The sequence below is a fragment of the Engraulis encrasicolus genome, chromosome 23 (genome assembly GCF_034702125.1).
Source record: "Engraulis encrasicolus isolate BLACKSEA-1 chromosome 23, IST_EnEncr_1.0, whole genome shotgun sequence".
In the NCBI taxonomy this organism is placed as follows: Eukaryota; Metazoa; Chordata; class Actinopteri; order Clupeiformes; family Engraulidae; genus Engraulis; species Engraulis encrasicolus.
Genome location: NC_085879.1, coordinates 16,897,177 through 16,920,040, shown reverse-complemented (window position 1 = coordinate 16,920,040; position 22,864 = coordinate 16,897,177). Strand labels below are relative to the sequence as shown.

The 22,864-nt window shown below is 42.6% G+C and overlaps 2 protein-coding genes across 7 annotated transcripts in view; both read right to left on the bottom strand.

The window, feature by feature from the left end:
• Positions 1 to 8,291, bottom strand: part of dlg3 (discs, large homolog 3 (Drosophila)) — a 183,162-nt gene extending 174,871 nt beyond the window's left edge. For 2 of the 5 annotated variants that reach the window (XM_063190633.1, XM_063190634.1), the window contains exons 1-2: positions 7,900 to 8,291; positions 6,929 to 7,060 (exon numbers count right to left, since the gene is read on the bottom strand). In XM_063190633.1, the coding sequence (XP_063046703.1) occupies positions 6,929 to 7,060; positions 7,900 to 7,915 (148 nt within the window). In that variant the 5' untranslated portion in view covers positions 7,916 to 8,291. The remainder of the gene's footprint in view (positions 1 to 6,928; positions 7,061 to 7,899) is intronic. The other 3 variants (XM_063190635.1, XM_063190636.1, XM_063190637.1) reach the window with 3 other exon arrangements.
• Positions 8,292 to 11,608: 3,317 nt separating this feature from the next.
• gdpd2 (glycerophosphodiester phosphodiesterase domain containing 2) overlaps positions 11,609 to 22,864 on the bottom strand; it is a 29,876-nt gene continuing 18,620 nt past the window's right edge. For both annotated transcript variants that reach the window (XM_063190639.1, XM_063190640.1), the window contains 5 exons: positions 19,685 to 19,894; positions 19,303 to 19,451; positions 18,416 to 18,563; positions 17,544 to 17,626; positions 11,609 to 12,346 (listed from right to left, as the gene is read on the bottom strand). In XM_063190639.1, the coding sequence (XP_063046709.1) occupies positions 12,277 to 12,346; positions 17,544 to 17,626; positions 18,416 to 18,563; positions 19,303 to 19,451; positions 19,685 to 19,894 (660 nt within the window). In that variant the 3' untranslated portion in view covers positions 11,609 to 12,276. The remainder of the gene's footprint in view (positions 12,347 to 17,543; positions 17,627 to 18,415; positions 18,564 to 19,302; positions 19,452 to 19,684; positions 19,895 to 22,864) is intronic.

The following is a 22,864-nucleotide window of genomic DNA, read 5'->3' as shown; positions in this document are numbered from 1 at the left end:
GTGCTTTTCTGCAACCTCCTCTCTTGTACCCCGGCCCCTAAGCTTACTAAGAAGACAACAGGCTTTGGGGAGTAACGTTGAGCATGGAGGTGTTGGGGAGCAGCAGGCCAGACTTTAGGGGTCGGTTGTTTGGGGAAAGTTAGGGGAATGATCCCCTACGTGGCTGCTCTACTTTGCTCTGTGCTGCACATTCCATCCAAATGCATGCACACACGCGCGCGCCCACGCACGCACGCATGCACGCACGCACGCGCATACACACACACCTCTACACCTCAATGTGTCTGCTTTGCTCCACTCCGCTTGCCACTGCTCTACTCTGCACATTCCTGTAGCTAGCACACGCACACGCACATACACACGCACACGCACACGCACATACACACGCACACGCACACGCACACACACAAACACAAACACACACACACACATACACACACACCTCTACACCTCAATGTGTCTGCTCTGCTCCACTCCGCTTGCCTCTGCTTTACTCTGCACATTCCTGTAGTGTAGTGAATCAGGCCTCTTTTCTGGAATGACTGGAATCCCGATCGGCTTACTGCAGACTACAGACTACAGTCGCCGGGCAACGCCAGGCAGGCCCGATCCGAGAAGAAATGAGGTAATCCAAGACGGGACCTGACGTTTTTTCAAAAGTGCCTGTTTTTATCAGGTCATATATGAGTTGGATGTATATTTTATTTAGGATTTATTTATTATTTTATATTTTATTTAAAACAATGCAAAAACTAAACAAGACAAACTTCAGCGTGTGCTCAGCATGAAAAGTAAACAGACAAATGGCCATGCAACAAGGTTAACAGTCCAAAACTGCATGCAAATGCCCAAAAAATGTAATGCGCTCACCGTGTGGCTGACCAACATAATGTCTTATAGTGGTGAAGTGGTTCTTGACCTTATTAATAGCATGACATGAGGGATTTAGTCACAAAGGCAAAATAGATGTTTATGAAGTCCATTTCCAGTTTCAAATCAATTTGACAAAAAGTTGACTCTGTAGTGTCTAGAACAGGGATGGGCAACTTTCATGATGAGGAGGGCCACATTTTTTTATCGCCACCATCGGAGGGCCACATGACCAGGGATCTGATGGAAATTTGCAGAGTTCGAGGTGCAGTTGGTCGCTCACTGACTGTCGATATTGTATGGAAGGAATAGGAGTGTTCTCTATCAGTCAACAGTGTATTAGAATGGATTAATTCAGTAGTGGCTTAAAGAATATCTGCTCATTATTTTTTTAAAGTCATGTTTTATCTATGTAAGGGCCACACTGAGTAAGGAGGCGGGCCGATGTGGCCCCCGGGCCTCCAGTTGCCCATGCCTGGTCTAGTAGTACTGCTGACACAAGTGCATGCAGTTGCACAATAACATGCTGCTGTCTATTTTTTTCACTGTAAGAATCAATATCCTCATGTTACTGTGTAAAACAATCCCAAAGCAACGTTGACAAACTGCTTGTAGGGATTTCTAAAAGGAGACATTATGTCATATGCAGCATACTGTTGAAAGGATTCCAGGGTGAACATTTGATATATCAGCTTTACCTTGCAAGGTGTGAAATAGGAACCATTTTTGTCAGGTCATGTTGGGAACTATTCAATGTCTCCACTAACTCCTCTCAGTTCTTCATGCATATTGTTATCTATCTATCTATCTATCTATCTATCTATCTATCTATCTATCTATCTATCTATCTATCTATCTATCTATCTATCTATCTATCTATCTATCTATCATGCCATTTGTTTACTTAATTCCTCCTAATTGATTTGATTGAACACACATACACGCACACATGCACGCTCACACACACACAGCACACACACACACACACACACACACACACACACACACACACACACACACACACACACACACACACACACACACACACACACACACACACACACACACACACACACACACACACACACACCTTTCTTCTGCATACTTCTTTTGCACCAGCCATTCATTTCAGCACATGTGACACGAAAGTGTCTTTATGTATATAAATAAATATCATTGTATCATTGTGTCTATCTATCTATCTACAGTACTTGTGTTTCTGATTATGTCTTCAGTCTGCAGGTGTCCTATCGCTGCTGTACACAATGTCCTTCTGATATGAGAGCAGGGAATACATGTCCCTCTCCTCGCCTCTCATCCATGACAACCTCAAACCCCATAAGACCACACACGGCTGCAGACACACAGATAAAGACACACACACACACACACACACACGGACACGGACACGGACACAGACACGCACACATACACACACACACTGTGACCTTATCAGTCTTATTTGACAGCGTTTGGATGTTAAGATATGAACATGCTATCACATTGTCTCCTTTTGCATCATTAATATTAGCATTTTTATTTATTAATTTATCATAGCAATTAGGTTACATAGTTGGCAAACCTACATTCCACTATGAGATGTACAGTAAGTACATGTTACAACTGCATATATGAAAAATGATTCTGCTCTACAGTACTGTAACTCTGTAACCCTGTGTGTGTTATAAGGGCATACTGTCAGTCGCAAATAAATGTACTCTGCATTTTCGTACTCTAATCTACTGTGCTCTACCCAGCAGGTAAACAACAGTAGGCAGGGCCTCCAAGTCAGTGGAGCATACAGGTCAGTGTAGTAGAGGACAGGGACTGTCAGAGATGTAGGCTTGTTGTGACAAATAAATCTATTCAAAGGGGTATGCCACTATTTTGGGGCTTAATACAGTTACAATCGTTGGCTGGGGTTTATAAAGGTGCTAAAGTGTCTTATTTTTCATGTTAAGCATTGTCTTGCTTTAAGCCAAGTTAAAAGAGGGAATATGTCGCTAAGCTAGTGAAAGTCAATGGATCCGTGTAGCGTTGTAGCATGCTACACGGATCCATTGACTTTCACTAGCTTAGCGACAAAGCAAGACAACGGCTTACATGAAAAATATGACACTTAACCACCTTTATAAACCCCAGCCAACGATTTTAACTGTATTAAGCCCCAAAATAGTGGCATACCCCTTTAACTGAACTCTGCTGTGTTGTAACTGCAGAGCAGTATAAATCTACTGTAGGCCTATTCTGATGTACTGTACTGTGCTCTGGCCAACTTGTAAACACTGGGAAGGGCTTCCAAGTCAGTGGAGCGTACAGTGCAGTGTGGTGGAGGTGGCCTGTGTCAGCTGAGGGAGGCTTCACTGGCGCTGCTGGCTGTCGCCCGGGTACCATCGCTTGGCAACTGGGCCAGGCCAGCACACACACACACATACACACACATCTGCTCCCGCAAACTCATCTCTCACACTTTCACATGCTGGCTGTGATAAGATGTCACTAATACTCTATGGGGGAATCTGTGTGTGTGCAGCGTGTGTGTGTGTGTGTGTGTGTGTGTGTGTGTGTGTGTGTGTGTGTGTGTGTGTGTGTGTGTGTGTGTGTGTGTGTGTGTGTGTGTGTGTGTGTGCGTGCGTGCGTGCGTGCGTACATGTGTGTGTGTGTGTGTGTGCGTGTGTGTGTGCGCGCGTGTGTGTGTGTGTGTCTGTCTGTCTGTCCTGTCTGTGCTGTCTGTGATATCTGTGTGGATGAATATGGAATCACTGCTCCGACAAGTCAAGCGGCAGACACTGCCAAAGATTTGCTGACACAGCTGAAAAAAAGACGTTCCCCGAAGTGACTCTAGAATGCTGCGGAAGTTGACACTCCTGATGACGATGTCAATTCTTAAATGCCTTCATAAGCTATTTTTTTCCTTTTCTTCCCCCCCTATAAACTCTGACAGTCGTGTGTTTTAGTAACGCATTCTAGCAAACCGTGTTCAAATGGTCAGACATAATGAGGACAATACACGAAATGTCACTCAAAAAACTTGAGAGGCGCTTGTAGTGCAGTGTAGTGTCGTGTAGTGCGTAGTGTAGTGAGAACTTGTGCATGGAAAGTCTTTTGTTGTCACCCATCTGAAAGAGTCTTTCATAAGGGCTTGCCTCTGTTAGGCCAACCCCCCTCCAATCACTCTCTCTCTCACTCACACACACACACACACACACACACACACACACACACACACACACACACACACACACACACACACAATAACCTGACACACAAATGAATGTCACCTGACCTACATGTTGGAGCTCCCTCCTCTTTGTCATGTATGAAAATGGGGATAGGAGAGCATTAAGCTGTGGTAAACATGTAGTTAATAATAGCCTCCTCTATCATATGAATGAGAACTGAGTATCATCCCATATAAAATCCATGATATAAGACTAGTGCTAAACGTATTCATATATTTACAGTAATACATAAATATCATGACAATATAATGTCTGATGTGCAAAAACTCTGTATAGTGCAGCTTGGGACCACCCAACATGGCTGTGATGCCACATTGAAGTCTGGCTACATTTCCTTTCATGGCTGTTATGACATTATTAGCTCTTCCTCATCCAAACAAATCTGCAACAGATGACAAATGAATGCTAGGAACACTTAATTGGAATCAGAGGTGTAGCTCTGTCTCTTTGTTTGATAACCACTTGTGTGTGTTTACTCGTTATTTACTCTTTAAAAAAAAAAAAAAAACTAACCCCTCTTTGCAACTGCACTTGTTGTTCTGTATATTTCCTGTGCACTTTGTATTTGCTTGTGATGTTGGCTTGATTATGTCCTCTTTTGAAAGTCACTTTGGTTATAAAGCGTGTGCCAAATGCGGTGTAATGTAATGTAACATTATATTTAGCCTTCTATCTGAAAGTCACTACAAATAAAGAGGACAAAAAGCTAAGAGAACTGTGGTGTATAGTAAACAACAGCACATAAAAGTTAGAACATGACTGTGGTGAACACCAAGCATGGAACACACAGGGAGAGTGATCTGTCTTGAGTAAGTTTTCCTGGAGCAGGGAGGCTTCAGACACAAGCTACCTCTGTCTCCGAGCTTGGTGTGAGAGCCAAGCTTCAATTGGAAGGGGACTTTTTGTCCACATCCCAGGCACTGAACAAAAAAAGTCCAAGTTCCTATGAAAAAAAGTTTGCACACTCCTTAGAATTCTATTTTTGTTTTTCATCAGTTAGTTTTCTCTTTGAGGAAGACCATAAGGTCAAAATGTCACCCTGCCAAATGAGGAAATGAGAAAACTCAAGAAAAGACAACAAAAAAGAGAACTTTAAGCTCAGAGCCAAAGTTATCTCCTGGCCTGACTTCATGTACGAATCGGTATCACCTATTCTAATAGTTTTCAAACATTAAAAAAAAATGAAACTATTATCCATGTTTTCCTTCCTTTCTTTACTACTTCCTTTGAAGAAAATAGTAAGCAATGCACCTTTTTACCAACATGATTACAAAATGTCATCAAGTGTGATAAATTTGATCATGAAAAAAAATTATATCACATTCACAATATTGAAAAGGGTTACGTACATGACTTACTAAAGAGATATTTAAGGTCTTCACTGATTCTAGTTAGTGGCAGTTTGAAATCTTGGTGTGAGAGAGAGCCAAGCTATGTGCTGACTGACCTGACCCCCACTCATGAATCACTGTCACCTGACCGACATCCTCCCTCCTCCCTAAAACGGATGCTGGCTCAAATGTAATTTACCTACTCAGGCAAACAACAAGATTACACTGGTGGTAGACAAAAGACAAAAGAAATATAAAGACACCCCCCCCCCCCCCCCCTTCTCTTTCTTTCTCTCTCTTTAAAGCAATAGCGAACTCCTTCACCAGCTCAATTTTGGGATTTTTCCCCCAAACTTAATTGTGAGGGCAAAATCATGTGATTCTCTTTACCTTGTTTCCCAGTGGCCTATCCTTTGGATTGGCCAATCTGTAATTCAGTAGGTCGTATTGTGTTTATTGTCTCTGACTGTCTCTTTTTTGTCTCTAGTGCTGCTTATGGACATCAAAAAACAACAAAAAAACAAACCGTGCAGTGCATTACAGTGTAGCCAACCACAAGCAATATTTAGTGGTGAGCGCTGCTGTGGTCAGCGCAGGAATGTGGAGGCCACTACAAAGCAAATGTCCTTCTCTTTGAAACAACGACGTGGCCAAACACAAAGCCAAGAGAGGCCAAGCGGCTACAGTCAATAGAAAGATGTAGTTTGGAGGGTGAATTTGAGCAAGTAAACACAAGTTTACCCATTAAGTTACATCAAAGTTCATGCAATTTACTCATTACCTTTCAATTACCTATCAATAAATGTGTGTGGCCTAGAAGTTATGTAAGCTTACCAACTATATGTATTCACTAGAAAAGATGTGGCTAAAACAGAAAAGCAACAGCATTAATTGGAAAGTACTGTAGTGGAGGGTGAATTGAAGCAAGTAAACATACAGTAAGGCGGATATAAAAGTTTATCCACAAGTAGGCCCTACTGTGGCGCTAACGGTAGGGCACTCGTCTGCTACGCGGCCGACCCTTCCCCGTCTCTCTCTCAACTCGCCTCCTGTCAAAATCTTCACTGTCCTGTCTCATATCAACAAAAATAAGGGCTTGAAAAGCCCCCAAACATAAAAAAATGGTTGTAAAAGTAAAAGTAAAAAAGAAACACATTTCCTTCCAACATAGGTAACTTATCCAAGTAACCAATAGACCTGTGTACTTGTCTTACGATCAGCTGACTCTGCGTTGGTTGGACCATCACCACTGGACTGAATTCATTTGGAACCTGGAGGAGCCACATGTCTAATTCAACATCATTCAAGTAACTGAAGTTAAGCTTCAGCTTGTAAAACCATGACCTTGAACCGTGAAAGTGTGTTTTTCTTTTCAAAGTCCCAGTGGGTGGGTACATGCAACAACAAAAATCAGGGGGCATCCGATCAGGCACGATGTGGCATCATAATCTGTCAGTCACCCCCTGGCCTGAACTCCACACTTACCCAGCAGTGCTTGGAAGAGTTGGCTTCCGAAGATGGCAGACACCTTCCCGACGTTGGTCTTCAGAGTCTGCTCTTCAGGACGGGTGAGGTTCTCCTGGTACTGAGACAGGAGACCCACCGCCCGCTCTGTGTCTATAGATGGAGTGGAGGAGAGTTGACATACACTAGTAATAGGGAAATGAAGCTTTTTACACACATCTGCATGCACACATTACATGCATGTACTCATTCAAGTCACAACAAGCTTTTCTATGCATTTTAACAAGCTTTCAATGGCCCACTCACCTTTCACTTCTAAACAACATGGCTTGGAGAGTTCCCCCTTTTAATGACATTTAATGAGATGCTGAATCTGGTCAGTTACGTAAGTACTGGCCAAGGACAGCAAAAAAAAACCTTGAAGAATGTTTCAGCTCTGACTTCAGGTCTTTCACTGTATAGGCCTACACATTTTGACTTGGAGAAATGTTTTGCCTGCTTTCCTTGTTGAGGAAATTGGCAATTGAAGGGGGACGAAATGAAGTTATGGTGAGAGGTCAGATCCTAGTCTGTTTCATACACACTACAGTGCCTGCCAAAACGCCCCAAAAATCCCTGGCAGGCAGAGATCATCCAAGGAAAAACACTTCCTGTTTCCCAAGGGACTCTCCCAGACTGTTATGATTGAAATTGGGCTACACTTAGCCTACTGTAATATTTTACTCATACTCACCCACCATATAAAAGTGATTATAATTCAACAAGACAAACTTAAGAAATGTAGGGAAATCATTGTATAACATTAAGACATAACATAAACTTGTCATGTATACCCATCCAGAGGACGATTGTTTAATAGAGACAAGCGTTTATTCGCGAGTTGCGCTGTACTTCAGAGATTCAGAAATCCAAACGGAACAGCTCACATGGCTGAATTCAAGCGAAAAAACGATTCAAACAGACAAACGGAACAACAAACTTAAAGCGCTTACCGTATTTGTGGACCATGGCGATAAGCTGAATCGTTTGTATCCAGTTCCCCAAAGCGAAATATCCTGGTTGCTACAACATACTTTTCCTCAAAACAGAGTGGCTAATTATATACTCCTTTCAGAACCTTATAACGGTCACTTTCTTGAGTTATTACTATGAGTCTGCCAAGCCAGACGTACTTCAAAAACTTTTCAACTGCAGAGTTGAACGCACCACACCTCTCAGACAGTTATAATGTAGCGGTTGCTTGAGTCTAGTGCGCGGCGAGCTTGGCACGAGACCTCGCAGATGGAGAGTGAACTTGCATCCAGGGAAAGTGCTCGCGCGCCACCGGTACTTAGGTCGTAGGCTACAGATTATTCAAATGCATTGCAACAGACGTGGACAGCTTCTGCTTAATGCAAGTGTTGAGGTATACTACAGCATAATTTTAGGTCTTTAAATTACCCCATAAATATCTGTATAACTACAGCCTACGTTATAGTGCAAAAGACAAGGTGGTTTACTGTTGGTTGTACCGTTATATTACTATGTTAAAGTCTCTCAGTGACACATAGCAGCTCAGTAGCCTCGTAGTAGGTGTAGAACTGTTTGGATTTTCAAACGTCAGATTGCGAAAAACTTGCAACTTCTATTTTTAGCTGGAGTGGTGTAGTTGGAGAAGTACAACATTGTAGCCTAGACCACGGTCGCCATCTAGCGGGCCATGGGATTGTGTCAGCACGTGCCCTTTTGCCTAAGGTAGGCCAGTCGAGAATACCTCCATCATGTAAGCCTACCTGCTACAGCAGCCGCCTGGTACATCAGAAAATTGTACTTACGCTGTTGTCACGTTAAAATGTACTTCATTGAGATCAGCATCGCAGGTGATGTAGCGCACAGCTGGTGCACCACCATCGTGTGAATAAATACACTGTCCATAGGGACCCAGTTGAAGGGTCAGCTTGATGCAGAGGCGATTCAAGGGCCAGCTGGGACCCCAAGCAAAAATGTAAAGGAAAGACCATTTGAACCAAAATTGCCTCTACTGTAGTAAAGTCTGAGCTGTTATTGGCCGTCTAGGGGCTTCGGGGCCCCAAGCAGCTGCCTGCCCCAGCCTGGTGGCAAGATAAGCTTCTGGGTCTGTGTCATTTCCCAGCCCTACCCCATCTCTCTCACAATCACTTCCTGTCCATTTTTTTAAAAAACTTTCCTACCAGTAAAGGCTAAAGCCCAAAACCATACAATATATTTTTTGAAAATCTTCATGACAAGGTCCAAAAAGGTGTCTTCAGGTCTCAAAAAGGTGAATGTGGGAATGTGTGTGTGTATTTTGAAATCGCTTTCAGTCAACTTCATAGTTGTGGTACTGCGCTATATAAATACATGTTGTATTGTATTGTGTATTAGTTCTAATTATCTGAAGTAGGCCCATTGCTACCATCAGAACTTTATTATAGGCAATGTGTAAAGTGTTATGGTAGCCTGGCTGTCTCATAGGTAAGATGCACAAGGTTAATTATGACATTGTGCTATTGAACAATAGCAGTGCAACATGTTCGTAAACAATCCAGCAGCACATCACTTGCATATAGGGCTGCACAATTAATTGAAAATAATCAACAATCGTGATATACTCGTGATATCGAAATCGGGATTTCAAACGGGATTTAAAGAGGTTATGAAACGAAAACAAACGGTCATTCCCATTAAAGCCTTGTTTTTTCTGATAGCATCGATGAGACTTTGAACCCAATCATCCTGGAGGAACTCAAAGTGGCAACTCAAAGTGTGAATTCTGTGAAATTTGGTTTGACTAATGAGCTACGGGCTGTGACGTCATAGAGGAAAGTCCCTGGTTTGCTAGTATGGCGATCTGAGAAAACAACACACATTTGATGGACTCACATCTTATAAAGGAACCAAAATTCTGATACAAACATCAGCGTGAAGAAAAAACACACATCCAACCTCATGACAAAAAAAAACAGCAGCACAAATATTTTTCAGAGGCACTGATACATCTGCAGAAAGTGACATGTCTGACAGGCGAAGTGACGATTATTGACATAGCCTGACAGTTCGTTTTGTTTATGGTTACGGTTGCTAAGGGCGCTTTGCCATGACCCAAAGATGACGTGGCGTGTGTATTTGTTGATAAATGGGGGGCATTTTGATTCAATTGTGCGATATAGTGTGATTGAAATGCATGTACATGCAAAAATATCATCAACTAGAGAAAAAACGGAGGTATTAGGCTGTTAGAAAAACACCCTAGATAGCCTGAGTCCTCAACATATTTTTAGCGTTTATTATCATTATTATTATTTTTTGTGCTCAAAGTCACAGCGTCGCGTGTCCCTCAGCCTGACTCTGAGGATGAGGTGTGTCCAAACGTCAGCCACACGTGCACCACAATACTAAAAACAAACAATCAAACGCTTCAAAGTAGGCCTACTCTATATGCATCTCCGTTTATTCGCTAAGCAGTAGCCCAGTCTGTGAGTTGGCTGTCCTCGACCGAGAGCACCACGGAGGCTGAAGCGCGGATATCCTTCCAAAACCAATTTATTGACCAGTTGAATGGCAATCAACAAAAAGTGCATATCCCGAGAGCATTCGCATCGGTTTGGCATGTAATGTGCATTACCCTTTCCTGAAAACAACATACAAAGCAGGTGGACAAGGTAAAACGAGTAGCCTAAAGCTGCACTCACCTGTCTTCGTGCCCGAGCAGTTACAGGGGCAGTTTCAGTCTGCACGCCGGCGATGTCAATTGTTGGAACTGCTTGAGGCAATAGCATTCTCTTCAGTCCAACAATGCCCGCGATCTCCACATTTGTGGTGAAACACGAGGGGTGGGAATGTGCCGAGCACAACAGTGAGCTTGCTTCAAAACCACGCCGGTGCCTGCGTACGAATTGGATCCACAGAGCCCTTGTTTTAGCCTTCTCCTTGTCGGCCACAGTTCCATCATTCTTCACAGAAGGGAACTTGTGCAAAGATATTCCTTCTGTCAAGTAGCCATTTTTGCAGCTGGCACCGTTCGGCCCTCCAGCAACACACTGCTTAACACTGCGCTTTGTTTTGGTACTAGCCGCCATTGATCTGAACAAGGTGGAATGAGGTGAACTTTCCCCTTCTATGTCACGCATATCATTTGCATAAAATTTGCATGTCGCGAAAGTAAACATAACCCTTTTGGGAACGTTTTAACATGACTTTTAGGACAAAATATCACCCAGACAATATCCCATTTTATTTACAAGGCTTAGAACTTTCAGAATCTGTCCTGGAAATGGTCAAATTCCTTTACTTTGTTTTCGTTTCATAAACCCTTTAACCGGGGCAATAGTGAACTACTGTACTTTCGAGAGCGTCCTTGAAGCCAGAACATACTGACAAGCTGGTGTTTTTGACCAGAAATCTGTCCACCAAATTTTCATGCTATTGCCTTTTACATAATTATTACAATTCATTTTATGTTGCTCATCCCGTGTATAATTCATCCTTGGTTATATTTCATTTTGTTATATACATCTCTTTTAAATCAGCAAAAAATCAATAATCGTGATTAAAATCGTGATTACTATTTTGACCCAAATAATCGTGATTATAATTTTTTCCATAATCGTGCAGCCCTACTTGCATACATTCAGTTTCTGGCACATGTCACCAAAATAAGCAGAGAGTATGGCACATGATGTTTTTTAAAACTTTACTCGTCCAGTGTATACAATGGCAGAATTTTCCTCTGCCAAATCCAAAACTGACAATTTTCCTACAAACAAAATACAGGAGTGAAGTTGAAAGGGTATAGACCAGACTCATCATCAACATATAAAAGCTCTAAAACGTATTCAGAAATCATGGTATTAAAAACAAGTATTCATCCACAGCATCTCGCAGTTATACAGTATTGTTAAAACGTGTCTCGGTAAGTGGTGGTCTGGATCAGTTATCAGTGGTACATTTCATTAGACAATTTTGCTTTAAAATCTGCATCTACAGTATAATTCAAATAAAACATATTGAAAGATCTCATAAAACATTTCTGTACAGCACAGTAAACGGTCCTTTTCATTTAAAACAAACTTAAAATCTCTTGAGGCGTGTCATAAGTACACATATAGTCGCACACACACACACACATGCACACATACACACACATTCACACATTGTAACACAGTTACATTTGAAGTAAAAAGAAACACCCACATCCATTTCACACGCATATACACTGAATCTACATAAAGCATTCACAGTAGTTTAGCCTCCATTTTGTAGGTCCATTTAGAGAGGGCATCCACCTGGGCAGTCATGAAATGTGTGACGAGGTGGACAAAGGCTGAGGAAATAGTCCGGAAATGTGTTCAGGCCGCACGGCGAGCACTCACTCAGAGGGCAAGAAGGGGGACAGTTCTCTCTGATTCCAGGTGGAAAATCTGTCGCCTTGCCGCCTTTTCCCTGCGGTGACAAAAACAAAACAACAAGACCTTAGAGACTTATTTCAGTTGGGGAGGAAGATTGTGCACATCCCAGGTCAAGACTGCTTCAAATTTTAAAAGTGAGGAGTCTGCACACTTGAAATCATTTTCCTTATGTTAGAATCTGAAGGCCTCAATGGTCGAAACTTAGTTCTCTCATGGAATAAAACACAAGAAAAATGGTTTCCAGTGGACTCCTCACTAAAACAATTAGGGAGCCCCTTCCCTAAGTCATCAATTTAGTCACATTGATTTACGGATGTGATTTTTTTTTCATGAATGGTACATAAGTAATATAAATAATAATAATACAATTGCACTAATAATATATTGTTAATTATAAAATTCTATTATTACAATAGCATTATATTATACTAATATTAGTAGGCCTATATTATAATAATGTAATATATTACTATAGTCATTTGAAATTGAGGGAATGTTTAAGGGCATGATCAACTTGAGAGCCAACTAGAATTAACTGAGGAAAGATTCACTTCAAGACCGTCAAGACTTTCATAGCAATTGAGGAAATTAAATGATAAAACAAAGAAATACATCTTCAAAAAAGGAGGACGAGGATTTCATCAATTTGATTCAATTGTGTTATGGGTGTGTGGATTCATGTGGACAAGACTGAGTCCAAAAGAATGACTCCAGGGTGTGTACCTACCTTTGGTCTTTTGTCTGAGACAGCACCTTTTCACAGCACAGGCAAATAAAACAAAGATATTAAACTACATCTGACCTTTCTCACTTGCAATGGAAAATCTAAATATTTATCTTATAAATAATCCTGGCCTGTTCAGATATATATATAAATATTTTGAGATTCTGTGTCCTGTCTTTTTAGCTTTTTGTGTTGGTGTTCGGGACGCATTTGTTGAAACCTGGAGCTGTGTATTACAGGTATAATAAATAGGAAATTTAGATGGATGTAAAATGAAAGGGGAAAAAAAAACAGTATTGGAAGAAAACTGAGGCACATACAGTACATCGACCTGAAAATGTCCAGCCTTATGTTACTTCTTTCCCTAATTAACTAGTCTGACTGAAGAGGTGTTGTCACGCCCCAAAGGGCGTAGCACATTTCCCAGTTCTCTATACATGTGTTTTCAGGAGTGCTGATCGCAAGGGTGCTGAAGAGTGGACACGGTACACCTGCTCTACTCCATTTGAAGAGGTCAGTCTGAGTTCCGTTCAAGAGCGCAGGGAATATGAGACTGTTCTATGTTCTATGTTGCTCAGGATCAACCTTAGGTGCGTGCCCCTAAAGGGACTTCAAAGCTTGTGTCTCTTTTGTTACCTGACCACCCAGAGGGAGTTGGGCCAGGTATTGCAATTACCATGTCTGTCTGCCTGTCTGTCTTCCTGTCTACCTGGCCACCCAGAAGGAGTTGGGCGAGGGACTGCATTGACCATGCCTGCCTGCCTGCCTGCCTGCCTGCCTGCCTGGGTGCCTGCCTGCCTGCCTGCCTGCCTGGGTGCCTGCCTGCCTGCCTGCCTGCCTGCCTGCCTGCCTGCCTGCCTGCCTGGGTGCCTGCCTGGGTGCCTGCCTGGGTGCCTGCCTGCCTGCCTGCCTGCCTGCCTGCCTGCCTGCCTGCCTGCCTGGGTGCCTGCCTGGGTGCCTGCAGTGTTTTGCGTTGACTGTGTGTGGCGCCAAACACACATCACATGCATGCATCTAGTATCGAACTGGGGGGCCAGGTTGCTTTCAATAATGGCTCTCGTTTAGGTTGTTTTCAGTAGTTTTAGTTAACTGCGACCATTTGTACCACCTGTTGTCAGAGCAAAGTAAAGTTATTCCTCCTCTCAGTGTGCTGTACTTTGGATCAGCAGGGTCAATGAAACAACTGGAACAAAGATGTGAAGAGGGTTTTTTTTAACTTTCTGAACCTGCAATATCTGCTGCAGCATGGCAGCCCTCCAAGCCAGCTGTCTTGAGGAAGCAAAAGAACAGAGCTCTCAGATTTAAAATATATATATATTTTCGCCCACGATAGACTTTTAGGGGGCTAAACTAGCCCTCCTTCTTCAGTTGTCCTCCCAGGTGGACAGGTGGTGTGCTGTGCAGAGAGGAGTGCAGCAGAAGCCTCCTCAAAGGCTGCCAGCCTCCTCATGCTCCAGCCCAGACAGGTTCCCCTTATCACCTAGCTATAAATAAAGTGTCGCTGGAGGGGGTTGGAAATATGTCCCGAGAGCTCACAGAACCTAACCCAGGTGTTGCATGCAGGCAGGTAGGGTACAGTATGTATTTTCATCCTGGTGTTCTGTCTGTATGGGCTACCTTATGGACAGTCATAAGCGGTTAGAGCGTCAGACTTTTAGTCCAAAGGTTGCCGGTCCAATTCCTGACCCGCCAGGTTGGTGGGGAGAGTAATTAACCGGTGCTCTCCCCCCCATCCTCTTCCATGACTGGTATGACCTCAGCAAGGTACTGTCCCACTGCACTGCTCTCTTGGGACCCTTTTACGGGTGAGGCATAAATGCAATGTAATTGTGGGACATGAGTACTGTGTGCTGTGGAGTGCCGTGTCACAATGACAATGGGAGATTCCCAGGTGGGCGTTCACTTTCACTTGCTGAGATGAGCTACCACCAACAGGCATTCCAAACCCAAATCTTGTTCCTAACTTTAACCCCTAGGGGCAGTATTGTAGTGCGTTATTATGGCTTGGTAGCTCTGCTCAACGGGTAGCTCATATCAACACTACACCAGAAGAAAGAAGCTCCATGACAACTGGCCACCATGATTCCAGTATAACCCATCAGCCATGATCATGAGAAAACAGCGGTCATCTCTGGTGTGGTTGGACAGAGGGCTTGACAAGCAATTGCTTAATTTCAAGACAAATAGCTTGAGGGACGCTTCACTGCAGAAATCAGGTAAACTTATTCTGCATGAAATCGTCAAAGCAGAAAGATCTGGCAAACAAACTAAAGTGGCACAGACTGAGAGTAGCAGGCCAGTGAAAGCTGTGAAGGACTTTTTCAACCTTTTGGAGGAGACGTTCAGTCATTTTTAAGGATCCTACGAAAAGCATCACAAACTGGATACTTTAAGGATGTTGCCCTCTAGTACAGCTAGCTACCCACATCCCCAGACTAGGAACAGACTGGTATCTTGGCTAGATGTACCACTTCACCATGGGGATGGAGAATGTTTTGCAAGTTTGGAGTGGACAACGAATATAAGACACACACGCATGTGCACACGTATACACATACACACACACACACACGCGCACACACACACACACACACACACACACACACACACACACACACACACACACACACACACACACACACACACACACAATATGCGTTTTGACAAACCAGATGCCAGTTTGGCTGGGACATGTCTGAGAATGTGGCTGGCATTGGTCGTGACAGAGCTCTGGCTTTGGCACACCACACCAGGGAGACTAGCCAGGTTCTCACCTTCATTTCTCTCTCTTGCTCTCTCTTGCCCATCCATGTTTCTGTCTCAGTATGTCTTCACTGTGTCTCTATTCCTGACACAATGTGTTTTTTATATATGTGCATGTAAGGTGGCATGTGCCGTGCCACAATAATAGTGAAAGTTTAAGATGAGCAAAAAAACAACTGTGTACCTTGCCACCTCATTTATTGAAGTTGTAAAAATAAAAATCTATCGTACGGTATGTCAGACGTTAATAGGGAATTCCATGTACGTTTCCATGGAATGAGAACAACGGTGCCGTTGTATGGGGACTGTAAACAGCTCTTAATGGCTGGAGAGTGCCAAAACCAGCACCTTCCCAAAGTAGAAGAACGACCAGGAGCAGTATTGAAAAGAGAAACGTTGCCTCAACGCCACAATGACTGACTGGAAGAACGATGTCTACGCTTGAGACACTTTGGTGCTCGTGGGTGAGGACTGAAGAATCCAGACCCCGCTGAGAAACTTCTCTTTGACTAGAATTTATTTTAAATACATACATATATTTTATTTCTTTGGTGCCTAAAATTGTGATAGGCCACCGCTCATCTGTTTAGATTCTTCAAACTTTAGAAGATACAGGATTCAGTTGAAATTTCTGTATAAAAAGGAGACAATCCACACACTTCAGGCCTTTTTTTGTGCAAAGAAGCTTTACTTGACTTGCAAGCTTTCGGTCCTTAGACCTTCATCAGGCACATTTCTTTGTCCATGCACGCACATCTTCCTCAGATTTGTGTGATATTTGTGCCATTTTGAAGAGTCCATGTGGTAAAAGGATGTCCAAAAGAAATGCATGCTGCTGCCCGCCATCAGAGAACTGATGATCAGAAAACTAAAAGCACCATTGCTTGGCCGGCATGTTACTCTGTAAGTTGCTGAACTGAAGCCTCACATACAGTATAAACCAGTGGGCTATGACAAGAATGAACGGTTTGAGGTTAGGTTGCATTGAAAAAGTCAATGAAACTTTTCACAGTGCTATACACAAATGATTCATCTAGATCTATATATCTAGATCTAGAAGCTAGAACAGAAGCCAAAAAGAGTGTTCCATATTCTACCTGCGTGCAACTAGCAGAGTCTTGATTAGAATATAAGACTTTTGAGAATTTCTTTGCCTGGAATTCTAAGGTTCTGAGAGTATGTTATTTTTATTCCTCCACAAATCATTTGAGGTCCTGTTCTAGGAGGCCAGTTCAGGAGGGGGGCGGTGGATTTGTTTTCTTTGAGCAGGTGTGAAAGCTAACGCCACCAGGCATGTACAAACAGCTCTTGCAAAAGGAAGGAAGGAGGCATGGGATTGGAATAAACAGTCGGCTCTATGTGATGCAGAGGCTGGTAAGTAACACCAGCCCTTGTGGAGTAGACTTGAGATACTTCCGTTGTCATTTGAACCGTTATGAGGATGTAGGGAAATAACATGTCCACCCATATGTAGGCTATGCCAATATGGTAATTGATAACTTTACTGTTTTGAACTCCAGTAGAAAAGGCATTCCTTAGTCTTTTGGATTTTCCCAAATTACAGGACTACATGATAAAACAATGACCCGTTTGTTCACACATTTTCTAAAATATATGATTTTGAATAACCATATATGTTGAAGGTGATGATGGAAATGTACCAGCTAATAATTTATCGCTGTGAAAACTCGGTGTCTCATAATGTCTTGTCCCTCTGCCTCTAAAACAATAAGAAAAAACTCACCTTTGAAGTAAAAAGAGTCCAAACATTATAACCAATGACACCAGATCAGCTGAAATCCAGATCTTCATATACAGCAATCGCCCCTACACAACAAATTAACACATGAGAATAATAATATTAATAAAGTGTTAATACCTGTAGTAAGAGGAGCTGCCATCATTAGGGGAACACTAGCATTAGCATCTAGATAAAATTGAGCACACAAATACACACACACACACACACACACACACACACACACACAGACACACACACACACACACACACACACACACACACACACACACACACACACACACACACACACACACACACACACACACACACACACACACACACACACACACACACTTAGATGCATCTCATCAAATATTTGTTTTTCTATTGTGAGGACCTTCCATAAATTCTCCATAGACCATCTATAAACCATCCCTTACCCTAACCAACTATTTAAAATAATAATAATAATAATAATAATAATATATTTCCCCATAACAAAATGACCAAGGAAAGTGAACTCTGTTAATAGTTGAGTGTTTCGAAATATGTCTGCACATCTTTTAATAGTGTAGAATGTGTGTTCATGACCCGCCAGGTGCCAGGTGTCTGGCTGGGACATGCTGCTGAGTGTGTTCCAAGCACTGGTTGTGACAAAGCTGACTGAAAGTGTGGCTGTATACTGTACATAAATGCCATGATGTGTAAAGGTAGTGTTTGAAAGCATGTTTGAATTTGGGTAGAACTGTGGGTATAGCATGCCATTATCGATTTACAAATTTGGAATGTCATAATGGAATTATCCATACCGGCCTAAGTATATCATGACAATAAACAAGCAAAAGCAAAAAATGAAATGTGTGTTAGTGACCCACCAGTTGCCAGTTTGGCTGGGACATGTCGTTGAATGTGTGGCAGACGTTGGTTGTGACAGAAGTGGCACCAGAACACCAGGCCAGGGAGTAGAGCCACTGCTCATTCACCACCCACAGGTTTATCGACACATTCTTACTCCGTAGCTTCCTTGGGGAGAGAGAGAGAGAGAGAGAGAGAGAGAGACAGACAGACAGGGAGAGAGAGAGAGAGAGAGAGAGAGAGAGAGAGAGAGAGAGAGAGAGAGAGAGAGAGAGAGAGAGATTTGTTACTCCATCATTATGTCATTGTCATACAGGTTCATAATTCCACATGCACTGCACAGCTCACATTCACATTCCTTTATGAATTGTGTGGTGAAAAAGAGCGATATAGTATGTGTGTGAGAGACAGCGAGAGAGGGAGTGAGAGAGACACAGAGAGTGAGAGCGCCTGCTGGTGCAACAATGATCACAAATGATAGTGTGCTCCTTAAATAACATCTCCTGCAATGACTGATGAGGGCCAATGTCACAGAGCATAAAAGAGGAAAGAGGTTATCAAATCTAAAAATATATTTATAGACACAGGTGCTAGATAGCACAGCAGTGTAGAGAACACATCTTATAATGTCACAGAAAAACTTTGGATGGTGCTGTGGTAGGTGGTAGGTGGTAGGGAGGTGCTCCCATTCACTCCGTCAACTGTTTCACTGCACAGTAAAAAAATAAATAAAAAAAATAAGTGTAAATTCAACACTTTGAGGGAACTCTGGGACCGAATACACTCTAGAAGATCGTAAATCAACTCTCACTTTTTACCCCATGTCCCATCAATAGACAAAAAGACAAAAATCCCTAAAAAAAAAAAGCATGTACTATATTCAGATGAAATATCGCTTGACACTCACTCCATCTGGACTGCACTTAAACTGTTGTACTTGACGTTCAGATGACTCCCGCCGTCCTCTCGCAAGGCAGCCAGGCTTCCGTAGACCTGCCGGAATCCTGGGGCCGCCCTCTTCACCTCCGCCCTGTGTCCTGGCGGAAGCCACCAGATCTGGGGTGGCAAAAGCGAATCAATTACAAAATCACATTGGATAATAACTAAAGAGTGATTGCTTGAACAACTGAACAGGTAAACAGACTGAAAGACTGACCAACTGACAGACTGACCAACAGAGCACATACACACACACGGACACACACACGCACATGCGACACGCACACGCACACGCACACACTTAATTACCATATAGTAATTAAATCCCAAACTGGGAAATTGAAACTTACCAATTCTTGCGGAATGCCAGATGCCAGGATCGTCTGCACTGTGTAGTTTGCATCACTATTGTTGGATTTCTCATTTTTGAGGTCGAAGATGATGGAGACGTTGTGTTCCTTGGCCAGGTCTAGCAGCTCGTTGAGAGAAGGAATGGCCTGATTTCCGACCTCCGACTTCTCCGACTTGGACAGGGCAGGAGGCACCTGCAACGGATCTTTCTGGAAACAAAAAAAATGTGAAAATAGGCTACTTCAGATTTGTGTGTAGGATGACGACTCCTTCAGTCGTCCACATCATGGTTGTCACAATATGCAAGTTAATTTCTTTAAAGGGGTATGCCACTATTTTGGGGCTTAATACAGTTAAAATCGTTGGCCAGGGTTTATAAAGGTGGTGAAGTGTCTTATTTTTCATGTTAAGCGTTGTCTTGCTTTAAGACAAGTTAAAAGAGGGAATATGTCGCTAAGCTAGTGAAAGTCAATGTATCCGTGTAGCATGCTACAATGCTACACGGATACATTGACTTTCACTAGCTTAGCGACATATTCCCTCTTTTAACTTGTCTTAAAGCAAGACAACGCTTAACATGAAAAATAAGACACTTTACCACCTTTATAAACCCCAGCCAACGATTTTAACTGTAGTAAGCCCCAAAATAGTGGCATACCCCTTTAAGGACCCTGTATCCCTTTCATGCAGATGGGTTCCCTGGAGGTCTGACTCAATGTTGTTTGCTGACACATCATACATTTCTATAACATTACAGAGAGTTTGAAGTCACAGGTCAGGGCTTGGTCATTACCATTTTGGTAGCAACCATTTTATAATGTGATTCACATCCTTGGGGATCAATACAGTATGCCTACTCACAGGGGTGCCCATAGGGGGGGACAGTTGTCCCGGGCCCAGAGAGCGAGGGGGCCCAGAATTGGGTCCTCATTAAATTACATCTATTGGACTGCGGGGCCCTTTCCGATAACTTTCCTGTCCTGTGCCCAGCCAAAGCTCTCAGCGGCCCTGCCAACTCAAGCATCCCCTAAAAATAAGTTGTAAGCAGTTGGATTTCACTCTCCGAATGAGGTCTTAAAAAAATAGGTGTATTTCACCCGTCATGTTCACAGGGACATGATGACAACAGGGCTTTATTTCAAACCAGTTAAGCCACCTCTTGCACAAACCCACAGTAAGGCAGGCAACCGTCTCTTTCCCAATAAATCTGTGACAGGTGTGTTGAGGGAGCTACGCGACCTTGTGGGAAACTTCTATTGTTTGCCGCACACTCTGCTCCGTGTTTTATTGGTGAAGTGACGTTTCGGCCGTCTGGCCATCTTCAAACAGACGGCCAAAACGTCACTTCACCAATAAAACATGGAGCAGAATGTGCGGCATTCTTTTCATTTTCTTTAACATTTGTATGCTCAGGAAGCCAGCACCTCAAGAAAGACTTTGTTGGTGTGCAATACCTCTTTTTTTCTAAACTTCTATTGTTTGCCAATTCCTGAGAAACACAGAGGGAAGTGGTGTGTCATCTAAATACACAGTAAAATTCTAACACAGCACATTCTAATGCAAGCTGAGGCTCTTAGATTTTAAATGCAACTTATTTCATGTTCATATGTGCTTTAGATGCTGACATATTTAGGTTTTTATACGCTGAGGGCACCTTTTCTCAAAAAGGACACAGGCATATAGCAGGCATTCTTTGAAGGTGCCTCAGGCTTAAATGGTTTAACACGGCAAAAGACACTGTGATGGAGTTGCAAGCCTTTATCTGCTTCAGAGGTACTGTAAAGGCTCTTTTCAACTGCTGGTTTTTTAGGCCTTCAGCTCAACACAGCGTGACTCAGCTGCCACTTTTTGCTTTTAGATTAGGCACGACACAGTTCAATCATAAAGCAAAAATTGGCGGCCAAGACGTGCTGTGTCGAGCTGTAGGCCGGGACGCACATTGTTTTTGTTTAGTGACAAACAACCTTGTTTGTTTTCTTCTAAAACAATGCTGGTGAATAGACAATGAATAGTGTGTCACACGGACATCATACATTCACAGACTTTCATCACAGACCTTTCATACTCAAGTATGTCACACTGAGTATGTCTTGTTTCAGGCCCACTCAACTATTGGTCTACGGGCCAGATGCAGTACACTTAACATTACTTGTGGCCCAGCAACTGAATTTCGTTCAGTAGATTTTTTGCATCGTCTTATTTTATGTGGTCCCTGAAAACCGGTCATTTTTTCTTTTGACCGTCTTGGTACTGAAGTTGAACTTGGTACTGAAGTTGAACAGCACTGCCTTAGGTGTACCCCAGTGGTGTAGTCTACTTTTTATGGTGGGTATACTGTATATTTGAGAATTGTTTGAAGTGGGTATACTGTACTGGGTATATAAGACTTTCAGCCCTGGCAGGGGGCTCCCCTAGGTGGCCGCTGGTCTCTGCCTGAGGTTTCTTCCTGACTACAGGGGGTCTTTTTTTCTCAGACCTCACTGAGCTTTTTTTTCCCCTCACAAACTATGAATCAAGCGAAAGGGAGTTTTTCCTCACCCCTGATGCCACCAGGGGCCGCACCTGAGCGCCCAATCTCTGTGTGACTATCTATGAATTATGATAGGCCCAGCCACTATGGACCTTACACATCTAAGAATCCTGGTCCTAACCTACGTTGACCTTATGACTCTACATTCTCTGTCTATCTCTTCTTCCTCTGCCTTCCTGCTTTTCTGCCTCTCCTCTATACCTCTCCTTTTAAATCTATCTCTAACAATGTTTTTTCCCATTTGTTAAGCACTTTGAGTTACATGCCTTGTATGACACAGTGCTATACAAATACAATTATTATTATTATTATTATTATTATTTCTGCCTCTCCTCTATACCTCTCCTTTTAAATCCATCTCTAACAATGATGTTTTTTCCCATTTGTTAAGCACTTTGAGTTACATGCCTTGTATGACACAGTGCTATACAAATACAATTATTATTATTATTATTATTATTCAAAATAATGGATCAATCAATTTTAAGTGGGTATACTGAAATCCCTGAAATTTAGAAGTGGGTATACTCTGTATATCCGCGTGCTACGTAGACTACACCACTGGTGTACCCCTCACAGCAGAGACAGCAGTATATACTATTTCTCACAGTATCCGCTCTCTTCACATTCCTCTGACATGTACAGTAGA